The 22,798-nt window shown below is 43.4% G+C and overlaps 1 protein-coding gene across 4 annotated transcripts in view; it reads left to right on the top strand.

The window, feature by feature from the left end:
• Nucleotides 1-22,798, top strand: part of hipk2 (homeodomain interacting protein kinase 2) — a 172,607-nt gene that overhangs the window by 48,106 nt on the left and 101,703 nt on the right. For all 4 annotated transcript variants that reach the window (XM_024280782.2, XM_036212578.1, XM_024280780.2 and 1 more), the window contains exons 3-5: nt 16,345-16,468; nt 18,613-18,732; nt 20,111-20,197. In XM_024280782.2, the coding sequence (XP_024136550.1) occupies nt 16,345-16,468; nt 18,613-18,732; nt 20,111-20,197 (331 nt within the window). The remainder of the gene's footprint in view (nt 1-16,344; nt 16,469-18,612; nt 18,733-20,110; nt 20,198-22,798) is intronic.

Raw genomic sequence — 22,798 nt, 5'->3', positions numbered from 1 at the left:
CCTCAGAAGTTAAGCGCAGCCTCCTGATCTATATTTTAAAGCCGGGAGAGGACAGGAATTCAGTAATGAGCTCCCATCTTTCTATTGGTAGTGGAAGACTCTCTTTGTGGAACTAATTGAAAGTGGCATGTGGAGCACTGGGGAGCTCTTTGGGGGCTGCGCCGCGTTTCAAGGGATGTGCAGAGATAAGCATGCACGCCGCCGTAGCTTTTGTGTCACGGGGCCCGAAATAAACAGATCTCTGAGAGGAGAGTGATGCACTTTATGGCTGTTAGTGTGCCGGTCGGTGCGAGGTATTGTGCGTGTGTGTGCACATGTGTGCAAACATTTGTGCAGACATGTGCTATTTGTGCTCTGAGAGAGCGCCGCAGGAGCAGCTCTGACAGGAGATGGGCTTCCTCTATTACGGATATGGAAATAGTGCCGAGCGTTTGCAGTTAGATTGATAAACTGCGCGGCATTTGCAGAAGTGATAAAACACAGGCTGGCCTTTACAGTTACCACAGACGCACATGGATGAACACAAACCTCCGAGAGCCGCGCAGGCTAACATGCTTTCACTGACATCAAACTTACCTGGATGTATTTAGCGTGTGTACAGGATGATGTCACAAAGTAGAGACATGTCACAGTGTGTGAATCAGCTGTTATGGTTTCATTAAGTCTCGAATTCAGTCGCACAAGGTGACAGAATCTGTATATTCAGAAGTTTTCCTCTCTGCTGATCTCCCTTTTTTGCACAATCCGTGAACGTTACAACCCGTCGGGTCATGTGACTAAGGCATTAGCCCTCTCTCTACGAGGCTTCCCAGCTTGTCTCATACATTTATTTATTGCATTAAGAGGTCGGTTCCTGAATGCAGCCGTCCGCCGACAGTCACCGATGTTATTAGATAAAGCTTGGTGTTTGCTGTCTTTTTTCCTCCCGTTGCCTCAGAAGAATGAAGTGATACGCAGCTGTAGAGCGGTTTCTGTAGAAGATTCTTTTTCATCCTGATGCGGCGTTCTGGCCTCCGACACTTCTGTCTAACCTCATTATGTAAACTGCGAACGAGCTAAAACAGGACAAAGATTTTCCCCGCAGAACAATCGGCAACACTCGTATTGGGGTGAAAGAGGAGCGTGTTGAGTTTGAGGAGGTTTTGTGAAGAACAGCCCAGCTTAGTGCCCAGCTGTGAAGCTCCCCCAGGGCCCGCCGAGACATGTGGAATGTGGCTGATGTGAATCTGGTTAGAGCTGGAGATAGCAACCGCCGGCGGCCTGCAGCTGTGAGTCTGAGGCCGGTGATGTGGGCATCCGTCCAGCTGGAGGGAAATGCCTGCAGTTTAGGGATGCGTCTCTGTCTTCCGAGCGCCGCACGCCGCCTTGTTTTGTTTATGCATTCGCGATGTCCGGCGGTCACAGCTGGAGCCGTCATCCCGGGAATCGTTCAGATTCATTTCCTGTTCGACGGCTGGGGTCACACTCACCGGAGTCGCCTGGAATGTGGGACAGAACCAGATTACTGCGAGCTGCCTCCCTCAAGATTCGGTCAGTCAGCTGAGATCCGTTTTATTTTTAGGCGGTGGTGTCAAGCCGTGGGGGGGGGGGTGACGGCTCACTTTTGTTCTGGAGATTTCCTGTTCTGGGCGAAGGGTCAGTTAAAGGTGCTCCCTCCAGTTTTCCCGCCACTGCAGATTTCCCACACCCACCAACCAATGAGAGAGTCTGTGGATCGGGGGGGGTCCGATGCCGATGCCTCAGTCGGGGTGTCTGGAAGGTCAGGGCTGCGTTCCCTTCACACCGTGTCCTTTTGGACTCCCTCCAGCTGAGAAAGGAGCCAAAAGTGTAGACGAAATCCACCGAAAGGGCTGAACGTTTTGTGATTGCCTTCTTTAGGAATTTGAAATGCTTTTAAAACCTCGGCATCAGTTTGTTCCTGGAGAAGAAGGATCGAGGTCCGGAATGCCTCTGAGAGGGACGTTCCTCCTTCAGGGCAAAGGAAGCTCAGGCAGGAAAACACCTGGTTTGGTGTCTGCGTCACACATATATCACCAAAACACGCCTCACATCATATGATTATTGTCGTGAAAAGAAAAAAGTTGCATTCGCAAAAGGGTCAAAGTTTGTGTAATGAAACGTTGCTCTGATGAATGCCACACCAGCGTGGGATTGATCATCCTCTGAGGAATGATTGATAAGCAGTTGAATCTTTACAGTCGGATCTGTCTACAGATACCGTTATCAGTCCCTCCTCTTTAAACTTTAAGTTCATATATTGTCGTATGTAAATTCATCCTCTTTCCCAGAGTGCTTTTAATTTTAATAAAACTGTTTTTAGCCAATTTTTTTTTAAGTGTTGTTTTCTTGGACATAGTTTCTGCAGGAGTTCATTAGGAATCTATGCCTCAGAATAGGGCGGAGCCAGAATCTTGTGGCCCCACCCACTGTATTTTGAACATCACAAATACTATTTTTAGCCAAAATAATAAATAGGTGTCATTTTATAGGCTGGAGTTCTATAGGAATTCACATCTGAGTTGTGGGCGGGGCTGTTGGGGCAGAGTAACCCCGCCTCCCTCCCAGTTGGGGCTATGTAGCCGTATAGTTTGAGCCAGATTAAGATGAGGAAAACGAAGACGTTCATGAATCTATTTGTTTATGAGTGGAACCATCAGAATGGGGCGGAGCTGGGAGCTTGTGGCCCCGCCTACTGTATTTTCCATGTCACAATTACGATCTGTTTTTAGCCCAAGTAAAAAAACGTGTCATTTTCTAGGACCCAGTTTCTGCAGGAGTTTATTAAAGTTCATGTCTGAGTTGTGGGCGGGGTTGTTAGGGCGGAGTAACCCCGCCTCCTTCCCATTTGGGGCTATTTTGCTGTACAGTTTTGAGCCAGATGAGAGCAACAAAAACAAAGACGTTCATGGATATATTTGTCTACAAGTGGATGCATCAGAATAGGGGCGGATCCGGGAGGTTGTGGCCCCGCCTACTGTATTTTATACGTCACAACTACGATATTTTAAGAGGTTTTGTGCCAAAATAAAAAAGACATGTCGTTTTCTAGGACATAGTTTCTCCATGAGTTCGTTAGGAATTGAAGTCTGAGTTGTGGGCGGGGCTGTTGGTGCAGTGTAACCCCGCCTCCTTCTCTGTTGGAACTATCCAGCTGTACAGTTTTGAGCCTGATGAGGACGAGGAAACCAAAGACATTCATGGATCTACTTATCTGATTCAGAATAGGGCGGCGCCTGGAGCTTGTGGCCCCGCCCACTGTATTTTCTACATCACAAATACGATCTTTTAAGATATTTTTAGCCAAAAGAAAAAAAAATGTGTAGCTTTCTTGGACATAGTTTCTGCAGGAGTTCATTAGGAATTCATGTTTCAGCTGTGGGCGGGGTTTTCTAGGCAGAATAACCCCGCCTCCTTATCTATTGGAACTATCCAGCTGTACAGTTTTGAGCCAAATGAAGATGAAGAAACCAAAGATGTTCATGGATCTATTTGTCTGCTAGTGGATGCATCAGAATGGGGCGTAACCGGGAGCTTGTGGCCCCGCCCACTGTATTTCCTATGTCACAAATACAATCTTTTTTAAATGCTGCAGGTTGTTGTCTGCTCCTGATTCTGGACAATTTGAGTAAAGAAATTCTCAAAAATTCAATTCGAAGATCAATTTATTCAAATATTTCCTCCATCATCACGTCAAAAACAGCATTTTCATGGGAGTGGGTTTTTACCCTCTGAGGCTCATCTTTGCAACATTTGTGTAGCTAAAATCACAGTTGTGTACTCATCAAACTGGACGTCCAGTTTGGCTCTGTTTGAACTGCTGTTTAAATACAATCACCAGCGTCTGGGGCCTCCTCGTCGAGGAGCGTAGAAGGAGAAATAATGTCATTTTGTCGACAGTAATTGAATCCTCAAGTATGGCTACATGGAAAGGATAATGCCGTATTGATTATTGTTGTACAGTAATTGTTTTCCTTCAACGGCAGCGTTCGGCATATTAAACGGCGAGCGCGGCTGGGTTTGGCGTGTCATAGACGGCGTGTAGATGGGAGAAAATGAACACGGCGTCTGACAGAAGGAAGGGAAAACAATACAGGGGCGTATATTGTCACTGAAAGGTGATTAACTGCGACTATACTTACAAACGACTGCAGGGCACTGTTGCTCGGTCAGATTAATTACCTGTCATCGTGACTTATTGTTTGTGAAGACGCCTCTTATTATTGTGGCGTGCTCTGGGTTAGGAGAACACGCTGGGATTCTGTGTGTAGTTTAGAGAGATGTTTTTTTGTTCATTTTTTTAAAGAGTCTGAAGAAAGAAGCAGAAGTTTTCTTGTTTTTTGTCATGAAGGGATGAAAAAACCAGAGCTGGGTATCGATAATAATGTTCAGATTTGATTTGATTCACCAGAGCCTGGATCCATTTGATTCTGATTTTTTTTTATTCTTTCAACCCACTCAATTCAATTTGATTCATTTCATTTTGAGTTGATACTGTAAAATGTATTAGTGAACAAATGAGATTGTTAAGAGCAGACAATGTCACGTGGATTCTCAAATGAAGAAGCTCCAACAATTGTTAAAAAATGTGAAAAACACCAATTCTCAGATTTCACCCCAAGATGGCCGCCAAACCGTAGGTCGTGTGGACATCCCATAATAATTTCAAAAGTCCCCAGGGATATCCCCGACATCCGTTAGCGCATTTCGAAAATTTTTAATTTTTTGGCCACATAAGTGATTTTCGGCCCGTTCATTTTATTTACGGAAACGCTCGCCATGATGTCACCGTTTGGGGGGGATGGTTGACGCCTACTATGCCCAAAATTCATTTTCAATTTTCCCTAGGTGTGTGGAAATGTTGGGGACTTTTCCAGTTTGTGGCGGGGGTCAAATTTCCGCTCAAACTTGCAGAAAGAAAGAAGAAGAATAAATAATAAACAAATAAACAAATCAGAAACAATATAGACCTTATAACCGTTAGGAGTTTGTCACTTTGTGTATTTTGTATTATGCTACACACCGGCCCTGTCTGAATATCATACATGGATTCTCAAACGGAGAATTGTTCTGCCTCTCCTGGAGGGCGTTCCAGTTTGGCCACTAGGTGGCGATCCTGCTACAGCATTACACTTTTTTTTTAAAAAGAAGAAGAAAATATCAGCAAACAACGATGCAAAAATTGTTTCTTCAAAAATATTTCCTTAAGATTTTGGAAAATTCATATAAAGATCTTCATTTAGTCAGCAATGTATGTTTACGTTGATCAAGCAAAATGGGAAATTCCATTATACGTTAGCATCAAGCTAGCTGTATTCGTTAGATCGGTCTCTACTTTTATGGATCGATTATGGATTTTAGATTGATTAATCGGTTTTATCAACGCTTCCTTAGCCTTTTTACTATAAGATTCTGTTTTTGCTGTGTAACAAACCGAGAGATTTCATGTTTTTTTGATTGGTTTTGTCTGTGTTAAAACAGGCAGTCAGGAGAGCGCCACGCCAGGCAGTGGTGTCGTTGGTAAAGGGGGTCAGTGGGGCAGATGACGCTGCATATCGAGACGCTCAAACCTAAACTTGATCACCAAAGCGAGTTGGAGAGCGAACTGATGAAGAGAGCCAAACTAATCCTCGTCCTGCTCCATCTGAGGAGTGAAAAGCACAACAGAACGGCCCAGAGAACTGAGATGATTCGCCAAAAAAAAAAAAAGAAGCCCCTCCCCCAGATATTTTGGTTCTTATATGGCATTTTTTTTAATAACAGAAACCAAACGTTCACTTACTTCTCAAGTTTTCCCTAAATGTCTCTATTTTTTGAGTATTTGTTGCCATTTTCCTCCTATTTTTTTGCAGTGGTGGCTTTCGGCTCTGTGTTGACACGTCTGTCCCCTTCAGCTGATTTAAGAAAAACTAAGACAAAGATCAAGTGATACGGGGGGGTTTGGTGGAGCCATGCATACTGGATATGTGATAAAAACAACAGACGCCAAAAATCCATTTTAAAACGCGGCGCCTGAGAACATGTAGTAGCTGGGAGCCACCGGGGCGCCGTCCTGCCGTCAGGATGACATATGTCTCCCTGCAACACACAAACATACAGGCTGAATGCACATGCACGTACGGCGTTTCAATAATAAATGCTGCTCTGGTTGACTAGTTCCTTATTTCCGGGGCAAGTGAAGGAGGGCAGAGGGAGACCTTTGCAAGACAGACTGAAAAATCCCCCCTCCCCTGTTGACACACAGCCATACACTTCCTTACCTTCACCCTCTACTCCCCTCTTTCCTTTGCCTCTGTTCGACTCCCCTCATCCTTCCTCCCACCAGGTCAGGCAGTAATACCATCTCCTGCCTAATCAAATTCTGGCGTGTGACATGAATTCTCAGTGCCCACGGCTGCGCTGCCTCACAACAAGCTACAGGGCTGTTCAGCGCTGCTCCACATCCACGATCTGCTCGAGCCTCACAGACTCTCATCTTTCTGCTGTGCAGCAAACCCGTGGAGGATTCTGGGTAATTAGAGGCCGAGTGGACGGGACAGAGACAGCGGGTGATCCAGAACGTCATCCACTTCCAAGTCCTTTGGTCAAAGCTACCAGCACCATTGACTGTATATGAAAACTGGACTGAGTGGCCCCTCCCCCTTGGTTTTCCAAACAGGAAGTGGCTCCAAGAAGCCAAAATCCCAAAGACTTCTATAGAGAAATAAACAGTCAGAACAGCCTTTCTTGACCTGATTTAACATCAGTTATAAACTGACCAATCAGATGCCTCAAAGTGGGTGGAGCCTGCTGGCTCCCCACTCCAAGATTCAAAATGTTAGATTAGTAGATTTCATGTTGCCTTCCAACAAGCTCACTCCTGATTGGATAAATTAGTTGCCATAGAAACGTCGACTCAGACCAATTTCGAACAATCGTTGCTTACTGGTTCCAACATGGTGACGTCCATATTACAGAAAAAAAAGTAGAGAGGACTGACTTAATTTGGTTGGAGCCAGAATAAACTCTTTTCCATGGGATACTATCACATGTCCTCATTCCAGTTCTTAGATGCAGTCAATGGTCAGAATACAGATGCAAAAAACCACAAATCTTGAGATTTCTGTCACTTTATTTACCCCCATATGGGGTATTTATAAGGGCTGGGTTGATAAAAATCTATTTTATAAAGTCATCATAATTTTTAAAGGAAATATTTTTCAATCTAACGCATGAAGTTAAAGTCCACTAGCTTGAGGCTAGCGTATAATGGGATTTCCCATAGGACAACTAATGCTAACACTCAGTCATACATTGCTGACTAAATGAATTGTCCAAACTCTTTTAAGGATATATTATTTAAAGTAACTATTTGTGGTCTAAAACAGTTTTTGCTCATACTTTCTTCTTCTTCTGGAAAAAGTGTAATGCTATAGTGCGATCGCCACCTAGTGACCACACTGAAACACCCTCCAGGAGAAGCAGAACAATTGTTGGAGTTTCTCCGTTAGAGCATCCATGTAACTCTGTATGATATTAACAATCTCATAATTTCACTAATAAATGTTACAGTTTGTGAACTGTATCAGATTAAGTGGATTATTGATGTATTTCTAAGCAAATGTGTTTCAATATGTAAACTCAAAATTTATTGAATCAAATCAAATTTAGTTGGTCAAAAGAATAAACAAAAATTTTAATTTAATTGATCCTGTACCTGGTGATTCAATTGAATCGATTCTGGATTTTATTGGCGATATCCAAAAGACCTTAGTTCAAGAAAATAAATAATCGCATTTTCTGTCATGCGAGATGTTTTTCAACAACAAAGTGATCCTTGTTTAGGAAAATGTGTCTTCGTAATTAGAATTTTTTCATCCCATTGGTAATTTTTTTGTTTATTTAAAGAAAATCTGCCAATAAGGTGAGAGGTTTTGATCTTTTTCTAGAAGGACTGTTTCACAGTGAGCGTTGGAGCAAATAGAAAATAAACATTATTTTAATCCTAAATTCTAAATCTAAACCCAACTAGACTTGTTTCCAGTTGTTTCACATCACAAGTTGTTAATTACCCCGCTTGGATCTGTCTTTTATGCTGTTCCACTCGGTGCCACCGATAAGTACCGTTTCTTTCTTTTTATGGGTCTAGGACCGTTTTTGCACCATTGAAATCCATGAGGGTTTTCTTCTGATTGTAAGACTCAGGTTAATCATGGCAGAGCTTCACGAGCCCCAGGGTCAGGTCAATGACTGGTTAGTGGCCCACTAGTCAGCCTATTAACGAGTGAAAATCAGTATACCACCCTAATGAGGCTGGGGAGACTCCAGGCTCCCTTTTGGCATCCCCTAAATCTTTGCTCTGGGCTGTCTGTCCTGACTCCGTCACTGTCTGCCAAACACCCGTCAGTCACCCCTGGCAAACCCTTCCCAACATTTTCCTTTTGACATGAGTGGCAGTGAGGACAGATCCACGTTTGCGGTTGATGAAGAAGGCATCCGTCTCCTTTTGTTGGCCTCACTATGACTTACCCTCTCTCCTCCTCTGGCTGCTGTTGTGAGGGAGGGGGTCTTGACCACAGCACCGAGCACCAGGAGGTAGAGCTGTGGAGGATGAAGCTGCAAAAGTCAGGAGGCTGTGGGTGGAAATAAGATGTATTGCTGATAGGATCAGCTGAATACTGGAGAATAATGACCATGGGGAAGAGGTAATTACCAGCTAGAAATGATGAAATCCAACAGAGACATCCAACTCAGCTTGGCTGTAGCAGGAACCATTGTTTGTTTTAGTTGAATTGGATATTTACCTTGTAGAAACAGTAGAAACTAAAGGTCAAAAGGAGTCAGAAAATGTGGCGTGCTAATATTGACCGGATTCCTTGTGTGCGACGGTGACAGGACTACCTCACTCCCTCTGAATATTTCATTATCTAAAAATGCTTCAAAGAGGCGGGAAGCTCTGAGATGGGGGGACTGGCAAAGGAAGGGAACGCCTTTGAATGTTCAAGTGTTCTCATTGTTAGTACTCAGTTACAATTGACTCCTTCAGGGTGACTGAGCTGGACGCAAGGGGAGAATGTAGAAGACCAAAAGGAGAGACCAGTTCCTACAAACTATCAGTTCTGACCAATGGCCTCAGTCAAAAGCTTTGAGTCAAAGTATGTTTCTGCTGACCTACACCTAGAACATCGTAACCCTCCCGCTCTACTTGGCTTGTTTACATTAAAAGTGGGGTCATCTGGACCCCACAAGACAGAACGCTGGATTTTTTTTTTCAATGATTGCCGATCTTTACTGGTGTCTAGTGACAGACATGAAGTCTTGTCCACCTTTGTCGTGGAAGGGCTAACACCTCAATGTAAGGGTGGGGTCATCTGGACCCCATAAGAGAGGACGAGGGTTAATCCCTGTCTACCCTAAAACCTGCCTCCGTTTCTTATTTGTGACGGTTCTCATTTAAAGACCGCGACGTACAGTTTGCACATTGTACGTAATGTCGGTCTCTCGTGATACATGCGTGACACATGTTTCTTGCATTCATCGATGTGTGCAGATGTCCGTCAAGGGTGTCTGTTGACGGGTCTTTACATGAATTTGGTTTGAGTTGTTCCAAATTTTTGGTAGGTTGAGAATTACGCAGTTCATGCATTTTTTTTGTAGTTCACACGCAAATGTTACATTGATCTTAAAGTCCCCTTCTGATACTTTTTTAAATAAAAAAAACAAACAATCTGTGTTTTATTTTTTTTTTATTATGATTATGAAGTTTTTAACCCAAATCCCACAACCTCGTGCTTCTTTATGGGGTCCAGATGACCCCACCTGTCAGCCCTTCCATGACAAAGGTGGACAAGACTTCATTTCTGTCATTGGACACCAGCCTTGTAGAGTGGAAGGGTTACTGTCTTAAAAAAACATGTTTCATGTTGATCTGAAGCCTCTGTTTCCAAAATCATGAAACTATTTTTCATAAAATGAAAAGTTTTGGTCTCACTGACTCAAATGTAACAAAAGTGCACTTTTAATAGTATTTTAATAGTAGAATAGTTGTGTAAATGTTGCAGCTCTAGTCTCTATGACCCTCCATTGGCCTGGAAAACCTAAAACCATGTATCACCTGTACAGGTGGCTACGTTTTTATCCATGGTACATTGTCTTAAAATGGAATCTTGACTTAAAATTATCGTCTTTGAAACGTTTTCAGTGCTTATCCAAGTGGATTAACTGAAGCCAATGAGATTGAGTCCAGATGATTTGTACTTGGGCTTAACTGACAGTATCTTCTAAATATATTTGAAGCACCAGCCTGTTTCCAAAGGTGTGTTTGTTTTAACTCTTTAACGTTGGAGATGTTGTCAGTGACATCTAAATAACTCACACTCTTTGACAAACCGTTACAGCTCAGTGTGAACCAGCTGTGAAAATTGGCTTTAATTTACTTTACACTGACACATTCCTAATGTAAAGTGTTGCGTATTGGTGCAAATCTGCTTTTTTGAACTTCAGAACTGGCTCAAATGATGCCATTTGTGTCTATAGCTGAATTGTTAAAAGAATGTAAACACTCCGTAAAAGAGTTAAAGACCTTGTACATCCTGAGTGTCGCATCTGCTTAGAAAGAGGGAGGAAACACTTCTCACGGTCTCTGAAAAAGTTATCCTTGACCAGATACCCCCAACCCCCACCCCCCAACCACCTGGAGCCCTGGAGCTCTAAATGTAAATGCGGGATGCAGCCGCTGCCTGCATAATGTGCATGTGTTGTTGGCAGTCTTTGGATCCTCAGCGTCGCTCAGGCACTGTGTGGCAATCTCTGTAATGATAAGGGTAGGTGGACCACTCGGAGACACGTCATGCATGTATGCATGCGTGCATGTCTGGAGCGGGAGCTCGAAGGAGCCACAGGTGCACAGCGGGGCGTGTAACTCTGCAAAAAGGGATTTCACAGTCTGCAACCACCGTGCAATATGTCAAGAAAGGCGCTTCTCTACGGTGCCTCTTCAAAGAGGTGGCGGAAGAATATTTAGGGGCATGAATATGTAGATGGAAGCCCACAGAGAGGATGGGTGCATTCACAGCACCAACATGACACTTTTACATGAAGCAGAGGCTGGCAGGAGATGGTCAAAGAGGAAGAAGCTGAAAAACGTTCTCCTCCAGCTCGAACAGCATGCTAATTACCATCATATACCTTCAGAACTGCTGAGGTTCCTTCTCTTTAATGGTTTGTCCGTCATAATGAGACACTGTGACACGCCGGGACAACGAGGAGGGTTTCGAAATGGAAAAAGATCACCCCGTCCACTGTAAGCTGGTTTGATCCGTGCGTATTCGCGTGCGTGTAACTTCTGTCAGGTTATTTGGATTTATCAGCCTCCCAAGCCAAGCTAAGGGAAGGTCAGCCTGATGAATCCATCCTGACATGCACACAGTCTGTGATGTCAGCTGAGTGCATGGATCTGTGTGAGTGTCTCTGCTCATGTGCGTGGGGAGGGGAGCATTAACCCGGGTGTCCTAGATTAAGAGTGGGGTGGGGGTGGTAGGGTTGGGTTGGTTGGTGAGGTGTCGGGGTTGGCAGCCGGTGGAGACGGGTGAAAGGGCTGAGGAGTGCGAGAGTGTTGGGGTGGCAGAAGAAAGGCCTCATTCATGAGCGGTGCCATCTCTGGCTCCTAAAGGGACGGAGGCTCATCAATGACCAGGCCAGCTGGGAGGATATCAGCAGGCAGGCTCTGGCTCTTTATCCAGCCTCCTTCAGTCTTTTGTGAAGCCCCGGGACTTTCAGAGGCCTCGGCCAGCACACTGGGGCCTCTGATGCGGCTGGCTCTTCTTTCGGATCCAGTAAAAGCTTTGGGCTGGTCTTTGTGTTGTTAGCCGTTTCTCGCTAAAGTACTAACTCAGTCCTTAAGAATTCGTCACGTGCACCCAAACCCTAACCTGTACATGTGCTACGAGTTCTTGGGTTGTCTGGACTCATGGAGGGTTGTAGAGAGGAGTGGTTTCATCTTGAGACTCGTACGGCCACCTGAAAATGGAACGTACCATTGTCGTGTGTGTGCTAAGGGTATTGAGAAGTGTTTGTAAGGCTAATGGGAGTTTCAGACAATTATGACCCTTGGACCGGTAACTGACCAGTACCGGTACTGGTACCAAGAGTTGGGGACCCCTGATTAACGTACTCTTGTACCGACCCATCCATGCCCGTCCACGTACCAGGACTGGTCAGAACCTGACAGGTACCAGTCCTCGTACCAGTCGGGTACGAGGACAGGTCCCTCTGTACTTTGTACCCTGGTAGCACTGATTATCATACTCTTGTACTCACCCTCAGTACGTGGACAGGCCTAGGACTGGTACATGACCAGTACCGGTACTTGTACAGAGGGTTGGGGATCCCAGATTAGTGTACTCTAGTATCGACCACATTACGTGGACGGCCTAGGACCAATACCTGACTGCTACAGAGGGTTGGGGACCTCTAATCAGTGTACTCTTGTACCGACCCTCAGTACGTGTTCTGGCCCTCGGACCAGAGCCAGTACTAGTACTCTAACCTGGTACCAGTTTCCCATCTGTTACCGCGGTCCACGCACTGAGGGTTGAGACCCCTAAATAGCATACGCATGTTTTCCCTGTCTGTGGCCTGGTACCAATTCCCCTCCTGGTACTGGTTAGGTACCGGTCCAGGACCGGTCTGCATCTCGAGGGTCTGGGAGTCCTGATTAGTGTATGCATGTTTTCCCTGTCTGTAGCCCCGTATCAAGCGCCCCTTGGACTGGTACTGGTTCCCTTCGTTGTACTTGTACTGGACAGACACAGGTCAGCATCCAAGTACTGGTACTGGTCAGGTACCGGTCCCCGATTAGCATATGCATGTTTCCTCTTTATGTGGCCCAGTACCAAGTGGCCCTTGGACTGGTACCGTTCACGCCCAGGTACTTGCACTGGTCAGGTACTGGTTCACTACCGGTCGGCGCCCCGAGGGTCGAGGACCCCTGATTCGGGTATTCCACGTTTCTCTGTCTATGGCCCAGTACCAAGTGGCCCTTGGACCGGTACCGGCCCGGAGGTTGGGGACCCTGATTTTATGGGAACAGCCAGTACGTCAAAAAATGACGCCAAAAACATCAAAAAGTAACTTGGAGGGGGAGAATGAGTGCGGTGTGTTAGCACAGGTTTAGCATTGACCTGCTCCTCTTTTACATGTAGTTTTTGGACACTCAAATATAAAATCCGGTCTGGTCTTCACGCCCTTAAAGTTCCTAAAATATTAACCCTGAATAGTTTAGGAAGCAGAAACCCTGAAGTCCACCTGCAGTAAACTATTCAGCATCCATAACTGTAATCATGGTAAATGCATGAACTTCTTTTTGTTTTGTTTTTTTGTTTTTGCTCTGAACTGCGCAGATGTGTGTGCTGTTTATCACTGCCAGTGGAAGGGCTGCACCAGCAGCTGTGGAGCGCTTTGCATGCAAGAGCAGAGATGCATTGGCAGGGCCACATTTGCATTTGTGGTTTCTCCCTCGCTCTTCCTTCCTCTGCGCGTCTTCTCTGTGTTTCGCTGATCTGGAGGAGCTTTCTGTGAAAGGCGGGCGGCGAGGCGGCGAGGCGGCGAGGCGGCGAGGCGGCAGGGCAGCAGGGCGGGTGGCGAGAACGGCCCTGACTGGAGCTTTGTGAGGAGGTTCAAAGGAATTCAAGCTGAAGAGCAACTCTTGCAAATGTCCTAATCAAGCAGTGGGGCAAAGTGCATGTTTTCATCACAAACAGCCACACGTGCACCAACAGAGATTTTCAATTAAAAGCTGGAGAAAAAAAAAAACAGCCCTAATTGCTGTTGTTTCTGTTTGACGGTGGGCTTTGTTGGAGTTGCTCTGAAGCTTCCTTTGTATTTAAAATAGAGTCAGACACTCTTCTTTGTGAGCGCCTGTGAATAATATGTGGTGATAGATGTTTTCTGCGCAGAAAAGACAGTAAAGTTGACGCTCCTGTGGATTGCAAGCCTCCACCAGAGTCATGGGAATCCGAGCATCTGATGAAAGGAGCTTCAGTCTTTCATCTCCCTGCAGTGGTTTCCACAAACCAGACATGTATTGTTAGAAAAGCTCCTGCATGTCACAGTGATAGTTAGGATGGAGGTAATCTGACTTCATGGTTATGTGTTTGCGTTCGATCTCCTTTCCTTTTGTTTAGTCCAGTGTGTTGGAGAGCATGTGTGTGCGGCTGATCTTTCCTTTTTCCCCGGCGTTCTCATGAAACTCCAGCCGCTCTAACAAGCTGTTAGAGGAGGATCACACTGACCTTGGTACTTTAGTTCGTCTCCTTCCTCTCCTGGCCTCAGTCGGCATTACTCTTCCTACTGAACGCTCTCCTCGCAGGCTCCTTTCTGCTTCTTGGGGAACCTTTTGACAGATTCCTCTCCTCATTGTGTGTGATATTTACTTTGTATTGGCGCGTAATGGCGCCCCGAGATACTGTTGCTGGACTGTTGTCTTGGTGTCAGTTCCATAGCTGGCCTTTAGACCCCAATAAGCGCGGTTTGTGGTGGGAGCTGCTGGCCGTGTGAAACTCCGCTCTCCTGGCTTTGTTTGTGTCTGCGCTGTTTGTGGAGTTTCTCTTTTGTCCGGCTTCTCCGGATGGATCAGGGCCCTCCTGCTCCCTGTTGACGTCCCGCCCGTCCTCAGAAAGTGGGGCGCTGCCGTTGGAATTTTCCCCCTTTGACTGTTTGCAGTGCGTTTCATTTGTTCACCTCCAGTGCCCTGCGAGTCTGGGAGCCTGCTGTCTCCCACATTCTGTCGACTTTCGGTCGGCCTTGGTCCAGACTTCCCTGTTTCTGCGAAGCCTGCCAGAGCCCACCAAGACTCCTGGAGGGGGCCGGCCGTTTCCATGGTCACTGCAAGCAGCATTAGGATCCTAAAGCTCCGTTGAACTCTCGTATGGTTACTATAAGCTATGAAAGAAGGCTCTGAAGTTGATTTAATTAAGTATAATTGAGTGTGAGTATAGCAGGTAGACTGTAGACCAGGGGTGTCAAACTCAATCGCACTGGGGGCCCAAATCCAAAACACACCTCATATCGAGGGGCAAACAGTATAAATATTTATTGAACACACTAAAACTACATTTTTAAAACTTCAATATAATTATGAGCTAGATATATAGCATTACCTGCGATAACGCTAGTGTGAGTGATGTAAGCTGAATTTGGCCGCTAAAGATGCTAGTGCTAAAAGCTGAAGATGCTGAATTCTTTTTTTTTACTTAATTTTTATTCGTTTTTTTTTTCATATTAAAACAAAATAAGCAGACCATAACACAAACACTTAGAGCATACAGAGTTGACAAAACTTTGACAATTGACAAAATATAATGAACATGACCAGCACTTATAAAGTGAGTGAGTACAGCGATGTAACACTTTTGTAGTTATTTTGTTACATGTTTAAAAGCCATTTTTTCCAATATTTGGTATATTTTTTGTTGCCAATTTTAAAGAGGAAGATGCTGAAATTGATTGCTGAGAACGATGAAGTTAATAACTGAAAATGCTGAAGCTAATGGCTGAAAACGCCACCTAAAACATTAGCTAAAAACCAAATTAGCCTAAAAAAATAAAATAAAAAAACTTAGGTTAGCCAAAACAACTAGCATGTACCTGAAAAAATAGCTAAACTTCAAAATATCTTTAAAAAATGAAAAAAGTTAGCCAAAACAGCTGGCATTTAGCTGAAATATTAGCCTAAAAAATCTTAATAAATGTCAAAATAGTGTAAAAAGCTAGCAGAATTCCAATTTTTAAAACTTTAAATTTGTAACTTTTAACATAATTATGAATAATAAAAAGGCAGGAATATTATTCCAGAATAAATCAAAATGGAATAAATTGTGTGGGAGTCCGTTGGTGTGGACCTTTTCGTCTATGTTAAATTGGTGTACTTTTATGTTCATGTACTTTCACTTGTACTTCATTCCATCCCGTTGTACTGCGACACAGATCGAGGATGATTGACGTTTGACGTCTCGTGTCTTTCCTGGGTGATTAGCCCCACCAGATTTGCGTGGCTACTGCCCACCATTGGGAAATATGTCTTGTATGTGTTGCCTACTACCACCAATTTCCCTTGGGATTAATAAAGTATACATCCATGCATCGTCATGTCAATTAGAAATATGAATCTGAGTGTTTTGCATCTCGGCCCTCATGAGCAGACTGGACCAGCTCCTCTCTGCCCTGCTCTCCATGAACTCATTTGAAGTGTAAAGATAAAACTCCTACAAGCTTTTGTGAAAGGATTAACGGCGGCGCGTCGGTGTGTGTTAAGCATTTTCCATTGTGGACAGTAAAAATGTCTAAGTGTTGTCATTTCTCCGTCCTCAGAGCTCCAGAGATCATCCTGGGCCTGCCGTTCTGCGAGGCCATCGACATGTGGTCGCTGGGCTGTGTGATAGCCGAGCTGTTTCTGGGATGGCCGCTCTACCCCGGAGCTTCAGAGTACGATCAGGTAACCCACATTTGGCTTCTGCTTTTTTAGCATTTTTATATTTCTTCCTTTGAGAGATTATACCTGAGTTTGCATGGGGGGGTGATGCTGCAGATGCCTTCCCTGAAATCCCCCTGACAGTCCCTGATGATTCTTGCAGAGCCTCCCTGTTTATCTGAGCAGATGCCACAGAGCCACTTGTCCAATTAGTGCAGCCCCTGTGCTCCGGAGCAAGACACTGTTGCGTTCCTCCTCCTCTATCAGTCAGATGGGGCTCAGTGGGGAAACCTTCAGCAAGTTGCTCACATCTCTGAACAAGCTTGTCTGATTTTTTTTTAAACCAGCTCAAAAAGCTCTGCATGTGTCATTTGTAATCCATTCTGCGAGGCTGCCGTGCTGTGCTTATTTCTATGGTTTAAATCAGGGGGGGCCAAACTACGGCCCGCGGGCCGGATCAGGCCCCCCACACACTAGCAGAAACACCAACTGAAACCCACATAGAACTTTGCTTTTTATTCCAGCCTTCTGCAGCCTGAACTATAGCAGGAGAGGATAGAATATTCATTGGTTTAATAGGGATTCACTTTTTCTTTATTTCTTTATCATTATTATTATTAGTTTGTTTTTTGGACATCCATAATTCTTCAGCTCTTTCAACTATTTAGCTCTTTCAGCTATTAAAATATTCAGCTCTTTTATGCTAGCTTTTTTGACTGTTTTGACAGAAGGATTTCTATTCTGTGTTGGAGTTTAGTTAATATTTCAGCTACATGCTAGCTGTTTTAGCTAATTTAGACTTCTTTCAGTAAGCTAATATTTTAGCTTTATGTTAGCTTGTTTGGCTAAATTACACATTTTACCCGTTTTTTTAGGTTAATTTGGTATTTACCTTATATTTCCGCTACATGTCAGCTGTTTTGGCTAATTTTTGCCCTTTAAAGTTTTTAGGCTGTTTTGGAGTTAATATTTCAGCTACATGCTAGCTGTTACATCTAATTTATTTATTTTTTTATATTTATTTGTTTAATTTGGAGCTTCACTAACATTTTAGCTTTATGTGAGCTGTTTTGGCCAAACTAAGCATTTTACTAGTTGTCTAGGCTAATTCGGTATTTACCTTATAGCTACATGTTAGCTGTTTTTGGCTAATTTAGGCTTTTTTCAGTTTTTTAGGCTAATTTGGAGTTTAGCTAATATTTTAGCTTCATGTTTGCTGTTTTGGCTAAATTAAACATTTTACCCATGTTTTTGGCTAATTTGGCATTTACCTTATATTTCCACTACATGTTAGCTGTTTTGGGTAATTTATGCTTTTTTTAAGTTTTTTTAGGCTGTTTTGGCGGTTGGCTAATATTTCCACTACATGTTAGCTGTTTGGCTAATTTCTGCTTTCCCCCCCATCTTTTTAGGGTAATTTTGAGCTTAACTAACACTTTAGCTTTATGCTAGCTGTTTTGGCCAAGTTAAGCATTTTACCATTTTAATACTAATTTGGCACTTACCTTATATTTTAGCAACATGATAGCTGTTTTGTCTAATTTAGACTTTTTTCAGTATTTTAGGGTAATTTGGGGTTTAGCTATGCTAGCTGTTTTTGGCCACATTAGACATTTTACCATTTTTTTGTTTAATTTGCCATTTAGCTAATATTTCAGCTACGTGCTCGCTGTTTTTTTTCTTTCTGTTTTTTAGGCTAATTTGGCATTCAGCTAATATTTTAGCTATCATTCAACTTCAGCATTTTCTTCTATTAGCTTCAGCATTTTTAGTTTTAAATGTAAAATATATATATATATATTTTTTTGTTAGGAATTTGAGCATCTTCAGCGGCCACATTCAGCTTACAGCATTCACACTAGCATTATCACAGTTAAATACTATATGTCTAGTTTTTAAAATGTTGTAGTATTATTTTTTTCAATTAAGATTACAGAAATTAATTATTTAAAATTTGGCTATAAGTGGCTTACTGGAGAACCCTAAATGTTTACGTTTAGGCTGTGATTGTTACACTGCCTCTTTTATCATACAAATCGACCCCGACCCACATCAGAGAAGAAAACAGTTATGTGGCCCTCACAAGAAAAGGTTTGGGGACTCCTGGTCTAAATGATCATGTCATCCGTTTGTGAAGTGAAATTCCTGCTTTTGCTTTTGTGTTGCAGATCAGGTACATCTCACAGACACAGGGTCTGCCTGCAGAGTATCTCTTGAGCGCAGGGACAAAGACCACCAGGTTCTTCAACAGAGATCCAGACTCCACCTACCCGCTCTGGAGACTCAAGGTACAAAGCAAAACACTTAAAGTGGATCAAGAAGTCAATCTTTGGAGGACATAACTGTTTATTTCGCTTTTAGCAAACTCAGCAAGACCCATTATGAAACATTCTAACAGTAAAAATGCAGGAAATGTTTCAAATAAAGCTAAAAAAACAAAGTAAGAGTCATTCATGTGGCTAAGTTCGAGTGTAATGAAGAAAAAGGGAGCACTGTGGGGGCTCTGAACATTTCCCATAACCCTTTGCGGTGCCTCTTCATGTGGGCCTCAATAAAAAGCTTTAACGTAATCCCCCCCTCCTCTTACATGCCACACAGACGTTTTGCTGTGCGACTCCCTCGCTGTGTTTTTTGTCTGCTTCATTTGGTCCAGACAAGCAGGAATATTCACTCATCCTAATAAAAGCCAAATAGAAACACGTACAGATCAGGAGAATTACGGAAAAGATGCTCTGAGACCAGAAAACTGTCCACAGAGTTTCTGCAGGAACTGGTTTTTAAATAGATCATATTTTGATCTATTTTTAAAGTGTTCTCAGAGGTCTTTTCATCATGATTGGGCTGTAAAATCTAAAAACTTCCAGGATATAGTTTCTGCAGAGCGGCAGGAGTTCAGTAGAAATTCATCTCTGAAATTCTCCTTCTCGTTTGCTGAGAGTTCTCTGTTCACAGCCTCTCAAGGGTCACTGGTGCAACAAACATGAGACATCGGAGCTATCCATCCTTACAGTTAGATCCAGATTCCAGCTCAGACAAAACAAAGACGTTCATGGATCTCTTCGTCTGCAAGTGGATGCATCATAAAGGGGCGGAGCTTGTTGCCATGTCGTATTTTCGACGTCACAAATACGATATTTTTCAAACTGTATTCCTTTAATTGCTTCACAACGAATGAAGAAGTACCCAGAAATACAGATTTAAGCCTAATTTACTTGAAAAATGTGACAATGACATGTAAAAAACACAGTTTTTATCACTCAAAACGCTTTTTTTTCTGCAATTCGTTTCAATTCATTTTTTTTTTTACTTTATTCTAATTTCCACTCGTTTCCACATCACAGCAGCTGCACTAAACTGCTTTCTTTAATTAAAGACTGTTTGGTGGGGCCTCCTCATGCATCTGTTGGAGTGCTGACATGTTTACGTCTGTCAAGCTCACGTGTTAAAATCCTGCATACGGTTGTGATGGGGCGTCTCTGCCAGCAGCCCCCCCCACACCCCACCACCACCTTTATTAGCTGTTAGGCGAGCGTTTGTGTCCCCCCCCCCCGGGGTTTCTCTCAGGGCACGCCGCGTTCTCCTGCAGCTCAGAAACAAGAGGCCGTAATGAGCTTAATGTAAATAGTGTTTTTTCTGGAAGGAACATCTGCTTCTTGTCTCCTGCAGACTCCAGAGGACCACGAGGCTGAAACTGGGATCAAGTCCAAGGAGGCGCGAAAATACATCTTCAACTGCTTGGATGACATGGCGCAGGTACGCGGCGGCAGCCACACGAGAACAGCTCCTTCCGTCCCTGAAATCCATCACTGCCTTCTGGAAGTGTCGTTCAATGCAGAGATCTTTATAAAGTTAAAAAAAAGTTTTTTAATAACCAAAAAAATAATCTTAGTTTAAGATAAGGCCACAGTGCAGCGACCTAAAAGCCAGTTTTTCAGGAAATTCACCAACTTACCACCTGGTGACACTTGCCGAATTTAAACTTGTAATTTGATTCAATTTTCCAGAGACTCTTTAAATTATTTTTTTTAATTCTTTCAATCCACTCAATTCAATTTGATTCAATTCAATTATGAGTTTTAACAATTCACACATTCAGATACATTTGTTTAGAAATAATAATCTATAAATGTCTTGAAGATTTTCATTTTAACCTGTTACAGTATACAGAGTTACATGGATTCTCTAACGGAGAAGCTCCAACGATTGTTCTGCTTCTCCTGGAGGGCGTTTCAGTTTGGCCACTAGGTGGCGATTGCGCTATAGCATTACACTTTATTCCAGAAGAAGAAGACAAAAAAAAAAATATGTTTTAGACCACATATGGTAACTTTAAAAAATATATCCTTAAAAGAGTTTGGAAAACTCATATAAAGATGTTAGCAATGTATGTTTACGTCTACTGAGCATTAGCATTAGCCGTCCTTTGGGAAATCCCATTATACGTTAGCATCAAGATTCAGATCGATTAATTGATTTTGTCAACCCAGCCCTAACGACCACACCAATTTGCATTTTGCAGCAGCTTTTTGTGAGGATTTGCCGATGCCCCCCCCCATTGAACGGGGGCAGTTTTACGTGTAAAGAAAATAGTCTGAGTGTCAAGAAATTTTCTTTCTTAAAATAAGAATAAGAGTATTTTTCTTTCCCCATTTTTGATGCTTTTTTTAAAGAATATTTATTAACTTTTAAGAATGTTTTAGTTATTCCTATAGAGGGGATTTTTTAGCATTTATTTTTAAGTATTCAACAAATATGTAAAGTTTTCTTTGACACACTTTTAAACGTTTGCATTTTAGGGTTTGTAGTAGGGCTTCCACAAATGACTATTTAAATGGTCTAATCACTGATATTAGTCGACTAATCGGATCATTCGTAAAGTGACCATAATTACCATAATTAGCTTTTGTTAGCAGATGTTCCCTTCAGCAGAGTAACTTAACTCTGATGAGGTGGAGGTTGTAGGAATCACTGAAAACATTTAGCTGATACGTTTGCTCTCTGTTTACGCTAATGTTAGCTTAGCTAGACATGATCGCTCCTCAGCGTTATCATTCCTCTTCAGGAGTTCATGCATCGCCGTAGTGCTGCCTTGCAGAGATTGCTTTGGACACTTTTGTCTTGTATTTTTTTATGTTTTCCACTTTCAAGCTCCGTTGTCGTGTTGTTATGGTAACCGAGACTTCCTAGAACTTCCTGTGACATCAGCACTGACTCGAATTAGCACCACTGCACATGTGTGTCAAAGACAATGGCAGACGTGGTGTTAGAACGTGCGCACCGTATTTTTGAGATTTAAAAAAATCACTAACTGATCGACAATTGAATTAGTCATTGAGAATTTTAAAAGTCGACACAGTGGTGATGTCTGACTCGGCGTTGGTTTCGGCGCCGCCCTGGGTGTCTCCTGTGGCAAATCTGCTTTCCTGCACAACTTCAAGAAACCTCACATGTACTTTTATTTTACACACAGGAAACTTCTGTCAGCTGTAATGTCATTCTGCTCTCTGACTCAGAAATAATTCACATCTCTCTGGAGGGAAAGTTCACGTGTTGCCGTGACATTTTCGGCTCTGTCCTGAAAGTGATTGATAGGCTTAAAGATGCTGGTTCCTCTGATGAAAGCTAATATGTTTCCTCAAAAAAGATGGAGCGGAGAGGTACGTTTCCTTCTTTTGCAAGATGGTCGCATCGATTAGCAGCAAACAGCGGCCTCTAGGGAAACTCTGCATGTGAACACATGTGGCTGCCTAAACGATGGAGACAATTATGGCTGTCCAGTAGCGCCAGGGGCAGCTGTCATCCCGGACTGGAATAACATGCAGTCAGCTGAGACAAGATGCTATCACATCCCGGGATTGTTGAATATGGAGTCTGTGGGTTTAATGAAACCAACCTGCAGTGGTGTGTTATCCCGCGGGTCATCTGTGTCTTCTGGGCTCCCAGTTCAGCCAGACTCCCTGCAGAAGCAGTCCGGCGTGGGAGAACGCGGACTGTTTTGCCTCCACTCCGGCTGCATAAACAAGCCGGCATTGTGGACATCTGTCTCCGCGTGTATAATGGATGATATAGCTGAAGGCCATGCAAGACGGAGGGGCTGGGCGCCAGGAAGAGATAATCAACCTTCTTTTCAGTCGTGGGAAACGTGTGAGAAGCTTTAGTCACGATTAGATCTCATTTGAGCAAATCAGACACCGAGGATGCTGATGTGCAAAGAAGGAAGGTTTGGAAAACGCCTTTGATCTGGAATCTTTCAGAGACTTATCTGATGAAATGAAGCCTCGGCAGGAGGAAGGAGCTCCGCCTTCTGCTGCTCGTTCCTCTGAGGAAGACGTTGCAGATGAATCTGCAAGGCCT

The sequence above is a fragment of the Oryzias melastigma genome, linkage group LG6 (genome assembly GCF_002922805.2).
Source record: "Oryzias melastigma strain HK-1 linkage group LG6, ASM292280v2, whole genome shotgun sequence".
Classification (NCBI taxonomy): Eukaryota; Metazoa; Chordata; class Actinopteri; order Beloniformes; family Adrianichthyidae; genus Oryzias; species Oryzias melastigma.
This window is presented reverse-complemented; position numbering and strand designations above follow the sequence as displayed.